Here is a 23622-nt window from a genome sequence, read left to right as displayed (position 1 = left end):
AGATCAGCAGTTTCTGAAATACTCAGACCAGCCCTTCTGGCACCAACAACCATGCCACGTTCAAAGGCACTCAAATCACCCTTCTTCCCCATACTGATGCTCGGCTTGAACTGCAGGAGATTGTCTTGACCATGTCTACATGCCTAAATGCACTGAGTTGCCGCCATGTGATTGGCTGGTTAGAAATTAAGTGTTAACGAGCAGTTGGACATTTGTACCTAATAAAGTGGCCGGTGAGTGTATATGATTGACAAAAGAGATGGTACTCTTGCCACTGAGGTGTATCATGAAGCTACCACAACAAACTCCTTACTTGGATGGGAGAGTTCCCACTCCGCACTCTTGAGACATGGTATCCCAAAGGGCCAATATCTGCCCCTTTGACGCAACTGCTCAGACTCAAATACATTTATGAGACAAGCAAATGAGTGGTTTTGATAAAAAGGCTACACTGACAAACTCTTAAAAGAATCATTCCAACATGCATTAAAAAGTAATTGGGGTGATCTCCGGCATATACACCAAAATAGTCCAATAAAATGTCTAATTTATAAGACTCCTCAGCACTTTTGATAATGGGGCAACAGAGGCCAAAAAGATTTTGGACCCCCCCATTGGGACCAAAATAACAGGAAGCTCCAGATGTAGCAGATGTGTGGTATGTCCCTTCATGTTAAGCTTTAGATCATTCACCTCACAACTGGTCAGAAGGTCTACCAGATTAAGCAGTTCATAGACTGCAAAGCAGCAGGAGTGATCTACAGAGCCATTTGTGAATGTAAATTCAAATATGTTGGTAAAACAAAATGTGAGCTGAGAAGTCGAATAGGTGCCCTATAGGGAAACCCCATTGGCCTCACACATAAATACTGTACAGAATGAGATTTAGAAAGGTCAAATTTTGTCGGTTATACGTTCATTTAGCCCTAAAATTTACACATTTCCAAAAGATACAAAGAGAAAACCCACCATAAAATTTGTTCTGCAATTTCTCCCGAGTACAGAGACCCCCCACATGTGGCCGTTACTTTTTTATGAGAGCATAAAGGAAGGAGGGACCTGCAGCTGTCAGGATTTTAGTTTCCTCATTGGCCCCTTTTGTAGGCTATATTTTTTGTTATTGGGGCCATGTAATGGCAATTTTTTCGCGGGACGAGATGCATTTTTCCATTGTTACCATTTTCGGGTTGGTATCCCCTATTGTTGAAAATTTAGGAACTTTTTTTTGAGGTCACGAGTAGAAAAGCATCAATTCTGTACTGGATTTTTAACTTTCTTTTTCTCCGTGTTCACTGTATAGCCTAATAATCATGGTATCTTTATTCTATGGGTCGATACGATTACGGGGATACCATACATGAATATTTTTTCTTATGTTTTACTAAATTTGCCAAATAAAACCCTAATGTGCATCGCCGCCTTCCAAGTGGCATAGCATTTTTACTTTTTTGGAGCTGGTTGGTGGCTTGTTTTTTGCGGGACATGTTGTACTTTGCAGGAGCATCTGGACTGGGAGATGTGAAAAATAAACAGCTGCCTTCGGCAGAGGTGCTGGCGCTTTGCCTGGCTGAAATGGCATGTGTGCCACTAGGTGCTGCTGTTGCTACGGCGGCAGGATGCACCTCCACATCTGTTCCATGTTTCTCCCTGGCCATTGGATGGGGACACTGCATGTGTTGACGCAGGGGAGTGGTGCCAATGTTAGCTCCCTGGCCATGCTTCACTTTCTGCCTGCAGGCTCCTCCTCTGGTGTCGTAACATAAATCTGCAACACCACCAAGATGGCGATTTTACTGCCAACACTCTGCACTGAGTGACTACTAACGCCACTGCCTCGCTGAGCCCCTGTACCACTGCTTACTTGGACCACCAAAGCGGGGTTTGTACCCCACAGCTGTTTGGCTCCCGTCTTCGCACTGCTGCCACTCTGCTAACTCACGGCCACAGTAGTGACTTGCTGCCTGATGCGCAAGCTGACACTCTTCTCCCGACAATGATGAATCCCTTGCTCCACCCGGCTCCAAAGTGCGATCGGCTATGCCATCATCAATTTGCGTTTCCCTGTCACTGCTTTTCTCCTCAACAGTGTCAGTATGCACAGCCTGCCTGCTTCACGAAGTAGCGGATGTGTGCCCCACCTCTTCCCTGCCAAACAGCTGCTGAATGTCCTCGCTGTATAGTGGCGCTGAGCCCAGTAGCCCGCTGGCTGAGGGAAATGAACAGGACAGAGGCTGGTTGAGGACAGTTGAGGGCCGCTGACCTGCTCCTGGGCTAAGCCAACTAATTGTTCTATCTGACGAACCCACGGACTCTTTGCTGGGGTTGTCAGATGTTATATTTGAGGAATTGGGTGACCTAGTCAACTAATCAACAACCTTTGGGTTGTTGATCAACACACTGCCGTAAGATGACAATGGCAGTTCTGGCCTCACAGAGTCACCCCTGCTACGATGTCCCCTTACTGTGCTGTGACCTCTGCCTGCTCCACCTGCCACCTTTCTGTCTGACATAGTGTTATATCAACTACGTGGATTTGACACATATTTCTTGCTCTCAACTTTAGCAACACAAAGTATGGGAATTTGCGTTATACAGATGCCCCACAACGGACACCCTGTAATTGGACCGAAAATCACTCTATGAACTACGTGGATTTCTTCCCAGTGGCTTTAGTAACAAAAAAAACTGCTATTTGAGGTATACAGATCCCTCTAAACGCACACCCTTGGATTGGAGCAGAAATCACTACAGCACAGTACAGTAATACCAGCTAGACGCTACAGACCACACATGCAGTGTGAAATGCCGAGATTACAAATGGCTGACAGTTTTTATAGGGCTGTTTGACATCCCATAAGCCTGCTGGTCGCTGACTGGCTTACAGGTCTGCAGATGTCATCGAGGGTGTTCCTTTCTCCTTCCCAGAGTTCTCTTCCCCATGTAACATGTTGTGCTTGCGGCCATTTAGCTAAAAAAGCAAGAAAAAAAAACTTTGTTCCCACGAATCAGCTTAAACTTCAGATTCAGGTCTGGCAGTCCGTTAACTCAATTGTTACATGAGGGATGCAAAACAAAAAATGGTTTTAAGTGTACTAAATAAATGTTTTGTTTTATTATTCATGTCCTGCTGAAATGTGAAAAAAAAACATATTGGATAATAAGTTGGTGGACAGTTTGACTACGTTACTGATAAACTTTTAGAGTGCCTGTTGGTGCTTATTGTTTATAATCAGAAGGGTGATTTAACTTTCAATGTTTCTGTTTATTTTTTTTCTTACTTTTTTTTTTTTACTATTTTTTAGGCCCCCTAGTGTACTTGAACTCTAGGGGTCTGATCCTTCCTACCATATACTGCAATACTACTGTATTACCATATATATGGCAGACCGTTACATATCTGTATGAATGACAGGCCATGATGTCTCACAGAGATTCCAGACTCTTATGACGATAGACTACCGCCCTTCAATCCCAGCCAAATGGTTAACCAGTTAAATGGTTAACCTCATAAACATTATGCATATTGAACAAATTGCCACAGTTTTATTTAGTCTTGTCTTGTTCTTCCTCATAGGATTTGATCAATTTTGTTTTCACCGCTGTGTCTCCAAAGATGCAGATATTGGAGTGTATGTATATAAGGCAAGCCATTGACCTGCTTCAGGTAAGAATAGTGCAACATACAAAAGGAAATAAAGATGTGTCCACTCTTAACTTTCTTTTAAGAACATTTAACATTGGATGGGTGAAGGATAGCTGATGGTATGTAGTCTTCACAGCCACCCAGTATTCATTACGTATACTATGGGGGCTACAAATGGGGTATACTATGCAATTGGGGCTATATTTTTTCTTATGATGGACACCATGACTAAAGCACAACAGACTCTTTTAGAGTTTGAGGGGCTTGCTTGGTGCAAATGGTGTAAATTTTTTTTGGATGGCTTTCAACAATATATGTTTTTTTTAATCTTCCACCACACAATTGTGATTATGACAGCTAAGGAAGTATACGTCTATACTCAGAATAAAGAGAATACATTTTTTTCAACCTCACTGATGGTGCATGCATTTCTAAAACATCCCTTCAACTCAAATATTTTTTTATTATTATTATTATTTTGATGCTTTTCCTAGCTTTAAATTTATTTTATTTATTTTGTCTTGATTCCCAGGGTCTCCTTTCTGATAAAGAAGAGAAACAGCCCAGTCAAGAGCATTTGGCCCGGCTCTTTGTATTTGCTGTGATGTGGTCAGTAGGAGCCTTGTTGGAGCTCGAGGATCGCATGAAGATGGAAATATTTCTACGAGATCATTCTGCCCCTCTTGAGCTTCCTACAGTTAAAGGAGATGAAACTATTTTTGAGTTTGTCATTAATGAAAGTGGACAATGGGAGCATTGGTCCAAAAAGGTTTGTGATTCTGCAATAAGAAATTATTCAAGCAACTCATTATGATAAGTAAGAGGCCAACCAAAAACTTGTGTACTTTAATTTCATCAGGGTCTGTTTGGTCTTTTACATTTTAATGGGAAAAATAACAATGCATACACTGCTTTTCTTTCCAAATGATGAAATATGTGACAGTGGTTACACAAAATGACTTTCTATGTATACTATTTTGTCTCTGTTTAATTGTTTTATACAAACGTAATTCAGACAGAGCTGCCATCATGAATTATATAACATGGATGACATTATCAAAGTCACCACACTAGACTGTTAGTCAGTGACTACTGTACGGATCAGACACAGGCAGAAGATTATCTAATATATAGAGCTGAGTGTATGTGTGTATGTAAGTATGTCCACTAAAGGAATCTGCACTGTCGTGTTTATAATCACCAAATTTTGCACGGGCATTCTCTGTAACTCAGGGAACGTCATAGACTTGGTTTTGAGACAAAATTTTCATCCCACACTTTCCGAAATCCACTTATTACCCACAATACACAGGAACCATTGTCTGCTGCTGTGGCAGTTGGAAGCTGAGCTGTGATTGGTTACTATTTTGCCACAGGACATTAATATGAGCACTGAGTTTTGATTAGTTACTATCCTTCTACAGACACAGGCAGGATTGGCATCTAGTAACTTACAGGGCACAATCTGCTGTAGTTACATGATGACTTATTGCATTTGCATCCAGTTGCAGCACATTTCCACACTGCTCTCATAAAATAAAAGTCACTTGAAGTAAATTGGCACATGGATAAAATATGTGCCCCATGCAATATATACTCCAAACAATACTGACAAAACTGAACTGACAACATGGCCCCCTTTCCCTTATATAAATTATACCTTATCTAACCTTATATAAATTATACATATTATGCCCATTAGATACATTGTATAGAATCACCTGAATCAAAATATATATTGTGACCACTAAATACAGGCGGTCCCCTACTTAAGGACATCCGACTTACAGACAACCCATAGTTACAGACATACCAGTCTGACTTCTGGTGAAGTCTCTGAATGCTTTACTATAGTCCCAGATTGCAATAATCAACTGTAAAGTGTCTGTAATGAAGCTTTATTGATAATCCTTGGTTCCATTACAGCAAAAAATGTTGAAACTCCAATTGTCACTCGGGCCAAAATTTTTTTTGTCTGGATCTACAATTATAAAATATACGGTTTCGACTTACATACAAATTCAACTTAAGAACAAACCTCCAGACCCTATCTTGTACGTAACCCGGGGACTGCCTGTAAATAAGTGTATGTACAACCTCCCACCTTTTATGCATTATACCAAATACAGGCATAAATTTGAAAAAATATATATTTACATGCCCCCCCTAATGGGTTTTAGTGCCCCAATTAATTATTGTATATATGATTCATGATCATTAATATTATATATTATTCCCTTCCTCACAATTGGTATAAAAACTTTAATTATAATAAATTTTAAGAAATAATTTATGGGGTTATCTGTTTTGGGGACAATATTTATATTTATTAATAATATAATATTATTTATAAAGAATGGTATTAGTATGTCATAGGGACCATAAAAAATGATTATTCATTATGGTCAATAATAAAAAATTATTTATATTACCCACATAACAGAAAACATAACAGAAATTACATTACATAGGCAGAGGAAAAAATTATAAAATGACTTACTAAGGTTTTACTATGTCCTTCTCCTTTCTGCAGAACTGCAGCATGCTGGCCATACAGGGTCTGCGTTAGGTGGTGGAAAACTGGGCATTTGCCCATGGCCCCCTATTATCTTTCTGTCTAGTTATCTATTGCCTATAGTTTGTCTATTTCTTATCTATATATCTGTCTAGACATTTATCTATCTTGCTTTTTCTCAATTTATCTATATATCTTGTATAATTCTATCTCCTATCTAGTTCTCTGAACATTTAGCTATAAATCTATAAAGTCTTTCTTATTTATCTTCTATCATCAATCTACCTATGACCTGTTTATCTCCAATAACATTCTCCTACAGCCCTATATTACAGATTGCTTTACCATACTACTGCTTGTAAACTACAAAGTGTTATTATTGTGCAGGGTAAAAGAGCCTCTTATTGAATGTGACTGCTCATAAAATTTAGTTTTATCTTGGGGCCCCACTTTAAGTTTTGCCTACGGCACTGCGGCCACATCATAATTAAAAACAGTGACCTGTGATTTCAAATCCAACTTTATTCTCATTTACTCCAGCTATCAGTGATGCAAATATCGATGTTCAATAATATATGACCTATTAATTTTTGTTGCTTGTTAATCATAGGTTCCTGAATATGTGTACCCAAAAGATACAATACCAGAATATGCCTCAATTCTCGTTCCAAATGTGGATAATGTCCGTACGGATTTCCTTATGCACACCATTATGAAGCAAGGAAAAGCAGTCTTACTAATTGGTGAACAAGGAACAGCAAAGACAGTCATGATTAAGGTTCATTACCATAACCTTTTATGTTTTTGGGTTGTCTTTTAATTTTCATGTATAGTTTTTCTCTTATTTCTGTATAGTATATCAAATGAGTCTAACTTCCTAGAAAATGAATGTCTCACATGCTACTTTTTACTCTGTGAGATCAGGCAGAATATAACACATTTTTAGTAGAAATCTTACAAAAATACGCTTAGTGTATAGATGGCTGTTACATACTTGTTCTGGTACATCGTCTCAGTACATCTTTATCATATAGTCATACATGCCCATCTGGTGGAGCACAGTCCCATCACCAGTATCAGTGCCAGCACCAGGCATACCCAGTCAAGTGCCGGGGCCCAGAGCAACTGAGGGGGCCCACACTGCTGAATCTCAGTCCCCAACAGCCTGGAAGTGCCTTGAGAGGGGGGCTGTATATAATGAATGCATCAGGGGGCTGTATATAAAATAACCATGACAGGGCTGGAATGATAAACAAGGAAATATTTTAGTTGGTTTCTGAATTTTTAATGCAAAGAGCCCACTACATCTCTGCGCCCAGAGGCCTACTGAAACATGGAGCCGGCCCTGACATATATGCTCCTTTTCCTGCCTTGAGAAGTGAGCAGCACTGAAAAGCAGCAAGAACAGCCTGTTGGCACCTTTACTTGTATATATAGCTATATACAGACCAATGACCATATTTTTATTGAATCAATTTCAAAACTTTTCTAATTTGGCAAATAAATGAAAATACATTTTTAATCATGTATAAAAAAAAACTTGGAGCTCTTATTCTTGTTAGGGAACATTATTATATTCAGACTTCACATTGGAGGTGTGACACAGTTTGTATAGGCTATAGGCTAACTATTGGTACCACAGGTCCCATGTATCCACAACCTGTCTGTGCTCTTCAAAAAATAAAAGTACCATCACATTTTCAGCAATATCCAGTATTTGGTATATATTTTAGATAATGCTGTAAATAATAAGCTCAGTGATTGATTCCTGCACTAGTATTGTTGCAGTGATATATTAGCATCTACCAATAATAAATCATAAATTTACAGCTGGTGAAGCTGTAGGGGAGTTGAAGAAAATTTGGCACCGGTGATAATTGACTCTTTTAAAGTGAGTTCCCTGTTGTAAAAGCTATACAACTCTCGCTTTTTTTTTTTTTTTTTAAGAAAATCCATATACAATTTGAAATATTACTTTACAATGTTTTATAGTGGGGCTTTGTGGCAACATGATGCCCCCTGGAGGAACAGTTAAATTGCAAGTGCACTTTTCTGTGACACTGCCCTATAAAAGCCAAATTCACTATAATGAGAAGTTTGTCATACAGAACACATGAACAATTGTCATTTACATAATATTACTTTCTTAGGAAATGCTGAGATCACAAGTAAAAGATGTCACAAAGATCATATCACTATGCCACAATCAACTTCTCTTTATCAACTTTATTGCACAAGCCAGCTGCCACCATTCTTTTCGCTGGAGGCCATTCTGAGGCTTGAAAAGGGGATGACATTATTAAATCTTAGCTGCAGGACATTCAGGAGGGGAATGACTTTATATTAGCATTTCCAATTGGTATAAGTTCTAAAGGCATTTACATTACTGTGCAAGCAATATCCTTAGTCAATGTTAGATGGTCTTCATCAATCACTGATTGATCAATTCTTTCTTCTGAGTTATAATATTGTGTCTATAATCTCTTTAAGGGTTACACAAGCAAATACGACCCAGAGTATCACATCACCAAGTCGCTGAACTTCTCCTCTGCCACTCTACCCAACATGTTCCAGAGAAGTGTTGAAAGTTACATAGACAAAAGAATGGGGACTACATACGGTCCTCCGGCTGGGAAGAAAATGACAGTTTTTATTGATGATATCAATATGCCTGTGATCAATGAATGGGGTGATCAGGTAATAGTCTCAGATGTATAAATGCTATTATGCAAAAGTAGCACCACTTGCTTATCAATACCTTCGGCTATTTCTAGTTATCATAGAATATCTTCAGAAAATGCATAAAGCTAATTAATCCAAAGCAATAAAAATAGTATGTCCTGTAGTGGGAATGTGGATGACAATGACTCACACAAATCTATCTATAATTGTACTAAAATGAGGAGAAAAAATAAATTGCCATGAGAATTGTCATGTATAATTAAGTTCAATGAGCTCAGAATTTTTTACATCATTGGCACATTTCTATGAAATGGAACAAAGTAATTTAAAAAATCTTCCACAGATTTACTGTAGACAATGGTGATAAGGGTCTGTTACGATGAGAAGATAGTAATGTGTGTGTATACATTACAAATTGTACCATTTTCTACATTAACAGTAGAACATAGAAACTTAGAAAAAACATTGTGCAGTGTACCATACATTTTGCTTGCAGCGGTTGACAGATGATTATGATAACCTTGTCTTGACTGTGCACCACAATAAGCCACTAGTCCTTAACAAAATATTGCAGCATGATTGCTACATTAAGGGTTTGTAGGGGCAAAGCCACAGTGTGGCCTCTGCACATGGCTATGTACTAGTACACTAGCTTGTGAGAGAAAAGGGGAATGATTAAAGTGCAATCTTTTAATTAGAAGATTAATCCCTTCAATAACGTATTGCAGATGGGCAATAATAATTTACGGTACCTGTGCCTGAAGTAATTTCTATAATTCCTCTATTAGTCTGTTTTTAGCTGTGTTAATATTATAATGACATAATGGGGCACATTTACTTACCCGGTCCAGTCGCGATCCAGCGGCGGGTTCTCCGACGCTGATTCGGGTTCTGCCGGGATTCACTAAGGTCCGTGCGCCGATATTCACCAGGTGTCGCTGCTGCGCCGAGGTCCGCTGGAGTTCACCTGCTTTTTTCTGGTGTATGTGAGTGCTTGATTTTGCGACACAAATGGCTTTTTAAATTCTGCGGTTTTTCCGAATCCTTCGGGTTGTCTGGTGGCCACGCCCCCCGATTTCTGTCGCGCGAAAGTCGGCGCGATTGAGCCAAAAAACGATCGCGTGCGCCACAATCCCGTGAAATACATCGCAAAGAGGAAATATTCGGGAAAAACCCGACGGATTCGCGGCTGCGGACCCTTAGTAAATGTGCCCCAATATGTTGTGGTCGTTTGTTCCTGCATATTTTTTGTTCTTACAATATTGCTGTGTACTGGTCTAAAGGACAAGCAATTTGGAGTAAACTTGCTTAGTTCAGTTATAGTTTAGCTTCTTGTTAACAGGAATGCAGCCTATTGGCTGATTCACATATCATTGTTGTCACCATTTTTAATTCTACAACCACTAACTGTCTGTTATTTTAAAATTTTTTCTGATGAAACTGTTAGATCACTAATGAAATCGTAAGGCAACTCATGGAACAAAAAGGGTTTTATAACCTTGAAAAACCAGGTGAATTCACCAGCATTGTTGACATCCAGTTTGTGGCTGCCATGATTCACCCAGGTGGTGGTCGGAACGACATCCCACAAAGATTGAAACGTCAGTTCACAGTGTTTAACTGCACTCTCCCATCAAACTCGTCTATCGATAAGATATTCCGTACTGTGGCTGAAGGCTACTTCTGTGAGCAGAGAGGATTTCCACTTGAGGTGTGCAAGCTGGCTTCGGCTCTAGTACCTACAACTCGCAAAGTATGGCAGGCTACTAAAGTCAAGGTAACTATTTTAATCTCTTTCCTATTAAACATAGGCCATGATAAACGTGATAGTATATTTTGTTTTATTGAGGACTTTTCCATTTGCATACATTGGATTATCTGACATGACTAGTGTCCTTCCTTTTCTTTCTCTCTTGTGTGAACGTTGTGAGTGATGCAAAAGTTTTCTGTTATACAGTAAACTGCCTTTATTGCTCCACTTGTCCGAGGAACTATGTTAATGACCTGTTCTCTGGATAAAAATGTGGATAGCGTCATAATTTCTAGTTGATGATGAAGCCCATAGTTACCCACTACATTGCCCATCTGCATGGTCTATTTTATTCATGCAATAGACCATAAGGATGAGTGATAAGTTTTAATAGCAAATTTTTTTTTTATCGCTATTATTTTTTAAAAAAATGTATTTGCACCTTTCTTTCCAACTGAGAAAACAGTGAATATTATACCAAATACTTGCCAAATAGATACTCTACTAACATGCTGGATTGATGTCTTCTATTAGTACATATTGCTAATTATGGATAATTGTTCTTATAAGAGATCATCTTGATTCATTCTGCAGATGCTGCCTACTCCAGCAAAATTTCATTACATCTTTAACTTGCGTGATTTGAGTCGTATTTGGCAGGGAATACTAACTGTAACATCTGACATCTGTCGCAATACTGACATCTTGGTAGCGCTCTTCCAGCATGAGTGCACACGTGTCATAGCAGACAGGTTTGTTGACCAGAAGGACAAGGACTGGTTTGAGAACATGATGCAGAAGGTAATTGGGTTTGAACTACTCACTTCTTTAAGGCATAGCCTTCACATATAAGACATATCGGAGGGACACATCACTCCCCCTGCCAGCGCAAAATTTGTCCAATATACTAAGAGGCTCCAATCTGGCTTTGTGCATGCAAGCGCAAGTTTCCATGGCCAAAAATACATTGAAACCTTTTTTTTTTATTTTACATATTCTGAATTATTTTCTAGGTTTGTCATTTGGCTCAGAGCTTGTTGCTCTGTATTGGAGGTTACTTTTATGTAATATTTTTTTTTTGTGTGTTTCTTTTTTTTTTGGGGGGGGGGGCATGATGCAGTTTAAAGGGTAACTAAGCCTAAACATTTTACTTTTATTTTCAGAAATGAATAGTGAATAACAGCCAACTGTGTAATATAATAAGCAGTGTATCTGAAAGCCTCTGAGGTCCGCCCACTTTTGATAGATAAAGAGGATAATTATTAAATCTTTACATACCTAGAGAATATTTTCAGCTATGTAAGGAGATTAGACTATCCATGTTTTCTGTAAAGAGCTATATCACTAGAAACATTATTAGCTTTCTTATCAACCAGTAGAGTAGAGGACAGAAAGCCGATTCTGCTTAAATAAGGAAGAAAGTCCGAGAGAAAAGAAGGAAATATGAAGATATTTCTTTAAAAAAGTTTATTGCAAAGTATACTATTATTATGTGCAGTATTCATTTATGCAATTTTGTTAAAAGGTTAGTTATGTTTTAAGACTTCCACGAGTTGGATACATATGTAACGGTACAGGTGACTGTGTTTTTGTGAGTAACATGAAATTGTTCATTGTAATATAGATTGCAACAGAGGATCATGGACAAGAGTTAATGCAGTGTATGGAAAAAGAATCTTATTTTGTTGACTTTTTACGAGATGCTCCGGAAGCAACAGGAGATGAACCAGATGATGCTGATTTGGAAGCGCCTAAAATCTATGAGCCTATTCCTTCATTTGAACAGCTCTCAGACAGGCTCGATATGTTCATGCAGCAGTACAATGAAACAGTTAGAGGAGCTAGAATGGATTTGGTATTCTTCAAGGTAAATAGTTGACAGCATTTTTTAAATAATTCATTTAGTAGGCACAAATACGGTATGTAATACAAACTTGCATGTCTTGCATGATTCTCTGAATGCAGCATAAAATATGCTTCCTTGAAGCAATTCGTTGGACATATAATCAAAGGATGTCACTGATTCAGTTTAGAGTGTGCAAAGTTATATTTGGTTCAACACATAAATTCCATGTATCCAATAGATCCACATCTATTGTTTGAAGGAAAATGCCATTTCAGAGGTGCAGTGTTAATAATGGTCATCCATGTTGCTCTATTTGCATTATAATACATGTTTGGACAATCAGAATTATTTCTATTGAAACCTGGCAAGGAGCAGTTGAAGCAAGCCCTCACCCAGACCTGAAATTCTGAAGACTGAAGTTCTGGGTCTGGAAGATGTACTGAACTTTGAGGTTTAGGACTGCTCAACACTACTGATTACAACCCCTAGGTTTTTGTTAATGCTATTTGTAGCCCTATTTCTTTCCAAGTGTCCAGCCTTTGATCACTGGTTTAAGCTCAGATGACACCTGCAAATCAGTGCTATATATTCAAAATCCCCATGGGAAGCTGTATCTTGATAAGCTGGTGACTAACCAAGTGTGCTTTTGAATCATACACAATGTAGCCTTGCATACTAGCAGTAAATATATCACATACATATCATGCTTGAAAATGGCTCGATTGACAAGCTGAAACGTTGCAACTTTAAACACATTTGAATAAACCCATTACATTTTACAGGAGTGATGCTTATATACAGTTACATTCATTGTCTTCAACTGGCCTTGGCGTTCGGTTTTTATTGATCCATGCACACTAACCTAGTACTAGATGCTCTTCTAGTTACGCCCCTGTATTCAATGTGTATATAGTCCCCACCATACTATTGATTATTTTCAGAGGCAGTCAATGCCGAAACTACAGACCTCCTCATGGCCCCCACAATCTGCCTTTAGAGTCAATTTGCTCAACTTATGACAGATGGGGTTCCAGTGCCAAGTGGCAACTTTCAAAGAAGACACCCTTTTAAATTACCAAATAATCTTATATTTTTATATTTTAGTTAGGTTCCTGTGATCCTCAGTTACCTGTTCATTTTTGTAAACTGTACACCAGTTTCTCGTACTACTCTATGCACACCGTGTTTTGGTGTCTTGAGAAAAGTGTCCTAGACTGCAACAGAACAAGTGCATGTAGTAATCTGAGAAATAAAGAGGAAACCAGAAATCATAGTAACCAAAGTAATTTCTTTATCTTGTGTTACATATTTATGTACATATAAAAATACACTGCTCAAAAAAAATAAAGGGAACACTTAAACAACACAATATAACACCAAGTAAGTCAAACTTTTGTAAAATCAAACTGTCCACTTAGAAAGCAACACGGATGACAAGCAATTTAACAAGCAATTAGCAAGACAGTCAATAAACGAGTGGTTCTGAAGGAAAGACCTAATATTACTAACAGGTTGTTTTTTTAAATTTTATTTTGCAGGATGCAATGATTCATCTTATTAAAATATCTCGTATAATCCGGACTCCACAAGGAAATGCATTGCTGGTAGGTGTAGGTGGATCAGGGAAGCAGAGTTTGACTAGACTGGCTTCCTATATAGCTGGATACCAGAGTTTCCAGATCACTCTTTCAAGGTGAGGTCATAAATTGTAAAATTTCAATATGAGGTCATACATTGTAAAATTTCAAAATGTTTTTGTATCCCGAAAAACCTTTATCTAGCATGTTTTACAAACATTCTTCATATTGATTTAACCATATATTGAATGAACAGTAAAAACCTTATTTAAAACCCTTACATGAAAATGTCTATGGTTCAGTTTACAATTACAATAGCTGAGTGTAACAGAAGCTAAAAACATCCTCCATTCATCTATTTTTCCCCCCTTTACTTTAATAAAAGGTTAACCCATTATAAAAAGAAAAATCAGCATAGCATAAGCTATTGAAACTTTTTACCAACTAAAAATTACATTCCTGGTGAGGGTATAGTGATAATTTTGACCCCACAGATGCTGCATTGATTTATTATCCATAAATGAATGTCCAGAAGAACAATGTAAGGTGACATTTTTTCATTCCCTTGCAAAATTTCATGAGTGTTGAAATCACCACCATGGAATCCGATTGCTTGTTCATGATAATACTCTGCACTACTGAAGTATTGCAGGGTATTAGCAGTGTCAGCCGGCAGGCTACCCTGGGGTCTTGATCGGACGAGAAGGCTGCCATAGCAATGATCAAAGCCCCCCAAAGACGCCGTGGGGGTGACGATCATGCGGGAAAGACCCCCCAGAAGGCAATTTAAATGCCACAGTAGCGATGACTGCAGCATTTAACGGGTTAAACACCTGCGATTGGAGCCCACTCCGACCGTGAGTGTTAGACTGGAGTCTCGGCTGTTAGTTACAGCCAGCTACCCATTTGTCCTGATGCCGGTTTAGCTCAGATCTCTTTACATATCAAAAGACATAAAAACTATATAAAAATAAAAGATAAATGCATCACAGGACGAGATAGATAATGCACGCCAGGTAATAGGTCCTGATAAGTATCAAAAGAGTAGCACATATAATATAGCAAGAGGTAATAGACCATAGACACTAGTATACATATACATGCTTACAAAAAGCAATAAGGTGAGGAGTGTACCATAGCTACCAACAGATGTACGTCCAACGTGACAAGAGATATAACATGATCAGTGATAGATAAGTAAACGCCAAAAAGTGGCGAAAATAACGTTGGAGAGACTATTACCTGGCTTGCAACCCCGACGCAAGTTTCAACCGCAGCAGGTCTTTGTCAAAGGATCCCTTGATCCCTTGACAAAGACCTGCTGCGGTTGAAATGGTCCATTCTTGCACAATCAATGCTTGCATTTTGTCACAATGGGGCGTTCTCTGCGCTGGATTCGGGTCCGGACGGGATTTATTAAAGCAGTTCCTCCGACGTCCACCAGGTGGCGCTGCTGCACTGAAGTTCCCTGGAGTGCACTGGAATACACCGAGCCGGGCTGAGTGAAGGTAAGTGCAAGCTCCGCGACACATTTTTTTCTGAATCCGTCGGGTTTTCGTTCGGCCATGCCCCCCCGATTTCCGTTGCGTGCATGCCAACGCCGATGCGCCAAAATCCGATCGCATGCGCCAAAATCCCCGGGCAATTCAGGGGAAATCGGAGCAAATCGTAAATATTCGGGTAACACGTCGGGAAAACGTGAATCGGGCCCTTAGTAAATGACCCCCATTATGTTGGTTTTTGTTTGTCCACCCGTCTCTTGATGATTGACCACAAATTCTCAATGGGATTAAGATCTGGGAAGTTTCCAGGCCATGGACCCAAAATCTCTATGTTTTGTGAAAATTGTTTAAATTTAGTTTAGCTTTATGACAAGGTGCTCCATCATGCTGGAAAAGGAATTGTTGATCACCAAACTGCTCTTGGGAGAAGTTGCTCTTGGAGGACATTCTGGTACCATTCTTTATTCATGGATGTGTTTTTAGGCAAGACTGGGAGAGAGCCGATTCCCTTGGCTGAGAAGTAACCCCACACATGAATGGTTGCAGGATGCTTTACAGTTGGCATGAGACAAGACTGGTGGTATCGATCACCTTGTCTTCTCTGAACAAGCTGTTTTCCAGATGCTCCAAACAATCGGAAAGGGGATTCATCAGAGAAAATGACTTTATTCCAGTCCTCAGCAGTCCACTCACTGTACCTTTTGCAGAATATCAGTCTGTCCCTGATGTTTTTTCTGGAGAGAAGTGGCTTTTTTGCTGCCCTCCTTGACACCAGGCCTTGCTCCAAAAGTCTCTGCCTCACAGTGCGTGCAGATGCAATCACACCTGCCTGCTGTCATTCCTGAGCAAGCTCTGCACTGCTGGTAGCCTGATCCCGAAGCTGAAACACTTTTAAGAGACGGTACTGGCACTTGCTGGTCCTTCTCAGGCACCCTGGAGCCTTTTTGGCAACAATGGAAACTCTCTCCTTGAATTCCTTGATGATGCGATGGATTGTTGACTGAGGTGCAATCTTTCTAGCTGTGATACTTTTCCCTGTTAGGCCAGTTTTGTGCAGTGCAATGATGACTGCATGTGTTTCTTTAGAGATAACCATGGTTAACAAAAGAGAAAGAATGATGCCAAGCACCAGCCTCCTTTTAAAGTATCCAGTGGTGTGATTCTTACTTAATCATGACAGATTGATCTCCAGCCCTGTCCTCATCAACACCCACACCTATGTTAATGGATCACTGAAACAATGTTAGCTGCTGCTTTTAAGGCAGGCATGCAATGAAGTTGAAATGTGTTTTGGGGGAAAAGGTTCATTTTCTAGGCAAATATTAACTTTGTAATTAATTGCTGTTAAGCTGGTCATTCTTTATAACATTCTGGAGTATATGCTAATTGCCATTATAAAACCTGATGCAGTAGACTTTGTAAAAATTAACATTTGTATCACTCTCAAAACTTATGGCCATGACTGTAGGTAAAACTTAGCTCAGTTCTAAAATATTTTCCTTAATTGTCATTGTTTGCAAAGTTCCTCTTACTTTCCTTGCATTAAATCAATGGCTTTAATAAGGCCAATAAGATGCAATTGTCAGTTGGCATCTGAAACCAATTGGAATAGTACACAACTACATGCCTCTGCTTCAGCCTTCAGCTGTCTAATGAGTTCAGTGGCCCTTCAGCAGAATACAGGATAATTGCAGGTTTCTATATATGTCTTGCCGTGATGACAGATTTTATGTAAAGGGAGAGATATATTCTTGACCGATAGCTGTTAAGTGTGCAGTGTAATGATTTAGCAGCTAATGAGTCTAACTCCTTAAAGACACTCATTAATGCAGACTGAAAATGGAGCAATTTTGTTTCTTGCAATAAGGACTCTTGAGCACTTTACTGCATGACAAGGAGACAGAATGTGCTAGCAAAACAGATGTACTACATTGACCTCATGTAGTGCTCTACATTCTCTACCTATTCCTATTAAAACCAAATATGAAACATTATGAAAAAGAAGTTTAGTGTTTGTAGTAAAGAACATCTTGCTATGTTTTGAAAGATCACGAAGGTCTTGCTATAGTAAAGAATAAATAGCAAACTCTCAATCGGGATGTTAGGAATTTGCTATATTATTAATTCCTATAGCTCATTTCAGAATGTAGGGTGCAGTGAGATAGTATTTGAAATTGTGATGAGCCCTCTCCACACCAGCATATTGCAGCAAACACCCACTGGTAAGACTGGTGACACCCTTTTACTATTGGCTTTGATTAATGCTCCCCCTGACATCATCAGGAGGGATTATAAGACTCCAGGACCTGTCATTGCTGGAGATCTGTAACTATGTGCCAATTACAAATCTATAGCAAATTTTCCATATACTGCAATACAGTAGTATTGCAGCATATGGTAGGAACAATCAGACTCCCTAGGTATAAACAAGGAGGCCTAAAAAAATAGTTCAAATTAAAAAAAAAAATGGAAAAAACCTAAAAGTTCAAATCACCCCCCTTTCCCTAGAACTGATATAAAAATAAACAAAATCATAAACATGTTAGGTATTCGTACTTCCCAAAAGTCTCAATCTATCAAAATATAAAAAGTTATTCCCGGCGCTGAACCCCATAACAGAAAATATGTCCGATATACCACTTTGTTATTTTGCAACATAAAAAAAATGGGAGCTGTGTGGGTGACATTACTGGGGGATGAGTGGGTGACATTACTTGGGGGGGGTGTGGGGGACATTATTGGGAGGACTATGTGGGGGACATTACTGGGAGGACTGTGTGGGGGACATTACTGGGAGGACTGTGTGGGGGACATTACTCGGGGGCTGTGGGGACATTTCTTGGGGGTGTTCACACGTGGCAGTATGAAGGGCCTAGGTTTGATCTCACATGAGTTTCCAGTGATGGTTATGTGATGGATAAGAGCACCTGGTGTCTTGTATTTGTTTAGATGCAAACGTGTGAGCGCAACCTTATAGTATTTTGGGAGAGTGTTAGGGGCAGCAGCAGGACAACACTGAAGGTGTGGTCACACGTTGCAGTTACAACTTTATCACAATCAGTTTTGAGGTGGTTTTAGATGCAGTTTTGTTACTTTAACAAGTGAAAGACATGAACTGAATGGGTGAATTTGAGATTAAAGGGGAAACCTGCTCCACAAATATCATTCACTTGTTAAAATAACAAAACTGCACCTAAAACCTTCTCAAAACTGATTGTGATGCAGTTGTAACTGCAACATGTGAACGCATCTTCGGAGAACCAAGACTTCGGGACAATGAAGGACATAAGATGTCTGTGCGGTGAACTCCACAGGAAGGAGACGTGGTGATGCCGGGCCTAAGGGTGGTGGCACATGTGGCGTTTTGATCCAGGTTTTAGTCCGTTTTTTGAAAATGCATCCGTTTTTGTCCGTTTGTAATTAAGATAATTGTGAAAACCAGACCAAAATGAATGTTTTTTAACAGACTGAAAATGCTTGAGAAAAAACGGGTTCAAAACGTCACATGTGCCACCACCCTAATAGTGAAGTGGACATGTCACCAGCAGTCACTGGATGTAAGTCAGGATTTCTCCTGTGTTTCTGTAGCTGTGTACACCCTCAGTAAAGTTGTTATTGGCACAACCACGTGTGAGGGGGTTATGTACAGGAGGGGGCATTACTGAAAGTCTGATACAAATGTATTGGGGCCCGTGTCCCGGATCTTTTCCCACCCTAGCAATGCCCCTGCACCTTACACAGCTTTTACATTGAAGTATGAAAAAATTATAAGCATCAAAAGAACAAACAGAACAAAGAATTTTTTCATACAGAAGGTTTACATTTTTAAAATGTATTAAAACACAATATAGCCTGTATAAATTTGGTATCCCTCTAATCGTACCTACCCACAAAATAAAGGAGATTTATCATTTGGTATGCATAGTGAAACCCTTAAAAACTAAGCCACAAGAAAATGGTGCACATGCATTTTTTCAGCAATTTCACTGCATTTCGAATTTTTTCCCTGCTTCCCAGTACATGATATATTAAATAGCATCACTACGAAGCTTTCACAAAGCTCGGTAAAACAGATAAATAAAAGAGCATCTATCACCAGTATCAAGGATTGTAAGCCAAACATACATACATACTAGTGTGTGCCCTCTCTGGCAGGATCTGCTCTTCTTAAAACTTCCTATGATCTGGTTTTTAAGAAAAAAACGGCTTAGAAAATTATGCAAATGCACCGGAGGGGCTCCAGGCTCCATTAACACATATGGAGCCAGGAGCACCTCAGGCTCATTTGCATAATTTAAAGCCTTTTTTTGTTAAAACCAAGCTAAAAGAAGAGAAGATCCTGACGGCAGGGGCACACACCAGTATCTCAGTGCTTGACTTACAATCATTGATCTTGGTGATAGATGTCCTTTAAGGGGAGTTAAAATGGAAACACAAAAACAAAAAATCTGTAGTGGGATTTAAACAAGATGCGCATAATGTTATCAACAAATTCCAACTTTTTTCAGAAATCAATAGTGCAGATGGTAACAGTAAGTCTTGTATAAAAATGTCCCTGCATCCTTTCCCCTCCTTTATTATGCTGCTGTCATTAGGAGGCATGTTAAATTGCTTAATACTGTAGTGGTAATGGCTGTTAATATTATATTATTACATGCTTCATTCTAGTGACTATAGTTAAATTATTAGCAATAACAGGTGTAAAATAACATGTAAATTAGCTCATTTAAAGAGGTAATAACCAAGATTCTAATTCCAGCCTTGCCTGGAGCTAATATATGTAAAAAAAAGCAAACAATTTCATTAATGCGTTGAAGTCTAAACAATTAAAACTCCGTTAAACTTCCAGATTGTGCTCAGGAGAAGTCCCATTATGTAAAAATTCTGTAATGATGACTTGTCGGCTTTCATGTACTGTCAAATTCTTCTCAAAACCTATGTTTATTATTTTTTTTAGGTCTCTTCAGTTCACTATATTGTGCTGATTTTACAAATGCCTTGTCCACATTCTGAATCATTTCAATGGTTTACATAAGTTTAATTCACATTACCTGGCTCCCTGCCAGCAACATGTGGTCAGTCCAGGGGGAGTGGGGCAGCTGCAGCCTGTGTGTGCTTGTGTCTGTCTCCTCTCCTCCACACTCATGGGGCTCGTTCACCCCTCCTCACTTCCTGTCATGTAGGCAGGCAGGCGAGGGATGGTGTAAAGTAGACACAGGCACACACAGGCTGTAGCTGCTCCTCTGCAAGACTCAGCACACACTGCTAGCAGGGAACCAGGTAATATGAACTTATTTAAACTGCTGAAATGATTCAGATTGCTCACTGTTTCTGACTGTTAGGCAGCTCCTCTTGGATATTTAATGAAAGGATTGAACCAAGCCTTTTATAAGGTAAACCCCCACCCTAATAAGGGTAAATAGGTATCTCCAGCGTTCGATCCCTATTGTATTTGTATTTTCTAATATCAGCTAATAATGACATTCCTACTGACAGGTTAGTTTTAAAAATATTGACTTTACTCATTTAACAATGAACTCATAACAACAATGAACTCATAACAACTGCATAAAACATGATAGTTCTCTTTTATGTCACTTAATACTAGGATGACATATAACTCTGCATGAGAAGACTATTCATTTGGTTAATTTATTTTTAATATACAAAGTGAAAAAATGAGGTATATAATGAATCAACCAGAATTTCTGTCTTCAACCTGCAAATTTTGGGTCTTTTTGCTGCCTCTGAATAATTACTGCTATAATAATTTTTTTGTATTTTCATCCCTTCTTTATTACACTTCACTGTGAATATTTAGATGCCTTTTTTCTTAAAGACTCACAGACCCTAGAGCAGAATTATAGCTTGAGGCCCCCATGCGACTAATGTCCATCAGCTCACCTGACCCATTGATGTAGAACTAGCCAGGTTAATTTCCAAACCCAAATACATGTTTTCCCCCCTCACTCCAAGAACAATATCTATATTTATTTAGACATACAGATTTTCTACCAAGGCAGCTCAATGGTCTGGCTCAGCTCAATGCATGGTAGACACAGTGAAGAGAGCTAGATGATGCTCTAGTTACACCCAGTGATGTAGCGAGCATGTAGTAAGTAGACAATTCTGCAGCCCAAGCAGCTGCATATTCTCTGTAGACTCAGTTACTTGTCGATATCTATTGCTATACTTTACATTTAAAGGTTAATTAACTGTGGGTGCATTCACACCTGGCATTTTGGTAATTTATTTTTAAACGTATGAATCCAACTGCACATGTTTTAGATTTTACCAAGTGTTTGCCTGCTTTTTAAGCAGTTTTCTTCATTGCTGTGAATGCAGCTGTGAAAATGTTAACATAGGTGCTTACATTTCCAGCAGTGAAGAAAAAGTTTCAAAGCAGCCAGATGCATGGTAACATGTAAAATGTATGCATTCTAATGTATGCATTTTCAAAATGTATCCCCAAAATGCCACATGTGAATTCACCATTAAGTGTTTTATATGTGGTGTGTTTGCGATTTTTAATAATATGGACTCCACATTTGCTTTCTTTAAGTCATTTCTGGGCCTGTTAACATTTGATATAAAAAATTGGTTAAATATCTTTTTTGTCTTCTATTGTCATTTAAACAATAGAGTTTTATTATATTTTTCTTTTAGGCTTATTTTCTTATTTTTGCCATAACTGCCTTAATGAGGCTTCACGACCTCCTTTCCTGTTTGTTGTTCTATGCCCAAAATAAAAAAAATCATGATACAAAAAGTACAGCATACAAAATAACACAAAACAATGGATAACACTTATGCAGTCCATGTTAAATGAATACCTTGCATTCTAGCAGCTTTAAAACATGCTGTGGTCTTAAAAGTGTCCCCATAGAGTAAAGCAGAGAGTATGGAATAAATAAGTTGTTAGTCTGACAGTGAGTGCGCGGGCAGATCTCATCCCTGCATTCCTCAGTTGAATATAGTGATGTATCAATTACTTCTATAACGTCTGACTGAAGCACAAATCAGTTTGGGATATTTTATGGTAAAGAAAATACCCTTGTGTATGTTTCTGAGCAGAATGTAGAAAATCTACTATTTGCATTTCAAGTAAATAGTAAATGGGAACATTTGCTCTTTACCCTGGAGATGAAGCTCAAATAATTTTAGGAAGAAGTGTACATTTTCTGCATAAAACTTGCAGCTCAAAAGGTACTTTCATGTTTTGATATTTAGCAGACTTGAGAGGAATAAGGGGATAAAGAGCAACATCTCTGAAAACGGCTGTAATTTAATGCTGACGCAAAGGATTGCAACCTCTATAGATTTAGATTGTGCTTTTATGTTCAGAATTTTCATATCTTTAAATATGACATTAAGACTGAGACCAATTTCTAAAAGGGTCATACAAGTTCTGTCTGTGGAAAAACCTTTCATCTAATTTATTAATATAAAGTCCCAGAATGATATTAAATCATTTAAAGGTCAGCTAAGCCCAGTGGTATAAGAAAAGTATTGTACATTATTTCCCTTGGTGAGATGAAATGCAGAGAAAACTTATTTTATGTAAATGACCTGCAAGTGCACTGAGGGCTGGGCCAGATCACCCACTGCTTCAGCTCTTTTCATTAATTGTTACCCAGTGCCCCCTTTGGACTGGATTGCCCTATGATTGGAGGATGTCATGGCTGAAGGGGTTGCATTGTGCAGCAATTAAAAAGACAAAAAATGTTGAATTTGTAAATTTGATGGCATGCTACCTTGTGTACACCATCACTTTGAATATCCTAAAAGAATAAATATTCTTAGTTTACATGTCTGAGATCAGGAGATTATGAATTATCCTCCTTGCCCCTCCCCTCTCCCTTTGTCAGGGAGACGGAATGTGAGAGAAAGGGGCACAGTGAGTGACATCATTAGGATGGACTGAAGGAGTGAGAAATTGGAAGTTCTGTACATATACAGAGGGCAACATGGGAAGGCTGAAGCTCTCAAAGGAGACATCAGTAAATATACATGCAGAGACATTTCTAATGGAAGAGATTTATTGAAAAGTGGCCAACTCCTTTAAATAAATCCTGGCAAATACTCTTGACATAGTTTTACATTTGCA

The 23622-nt window shown here is 38.8% G+C and overlaps 1 protein-coding gene across 4 annotated transcripts in view; it reads left to right on the top strand.

Annotated features, from left to right (window-relative positions):
• LOC140133127 (dynein axonemal heavy chain 5-like) overlaps positions 1-23622 on the top strand; it is a 244846-nt gene that overhangs the window by 133332 nt on the left and 87892 nt on the right. For all 4 annotated transcript variants that reach the window (XM_072152821.1, XM_072152823.1, XM_072152822.1 and 1 more), the window contains 8 exons: positions 3575-3664; positions 4176-4412; positions 6769-6936; positions 8649-8855; positions 10288-10617; positions 11185-11391; positions 12215-12457; positions 13975-14129. In XM_072152821.1, coding sequence (XP_072008922.1) covers positions 3575-3664; positions 4176-4412; positions 6769-6936; positions 8649-8855; positions 10288-10617; positions 11185-11391; positions 12215-12457; positions 13975-14129 — 1637 coding nt within the window. The remainder of the gene's footprint in view (positions 1-3574; positions 3665-4175; positions 4413-6768; positions 6937-8648; positions 8856-10287; positions 10618-11184; positions 11392-12214; positions 12458-13974; positions 14130-23622) is intronic.

Source organism: Engystomops pustulosus, chromosome 5 (assembly GCF_040894005.1).
Source record: "Engystomops pustulosus chromosome 5, aEngPut4.maternal, whole genome shotgun sequence".
NCBI classification, from domain to species: domain Eukaryota; kingdom Metazoa; phylum Chordata; class Amphibia; order Anura; family Leptodactylidae; genus Engystomops; species Engystomops pustulosus.
Note: the sequence above shows the minus strand (reverse complement) of the source record. Positions and strands in the feature narration are given on the sequence as shown.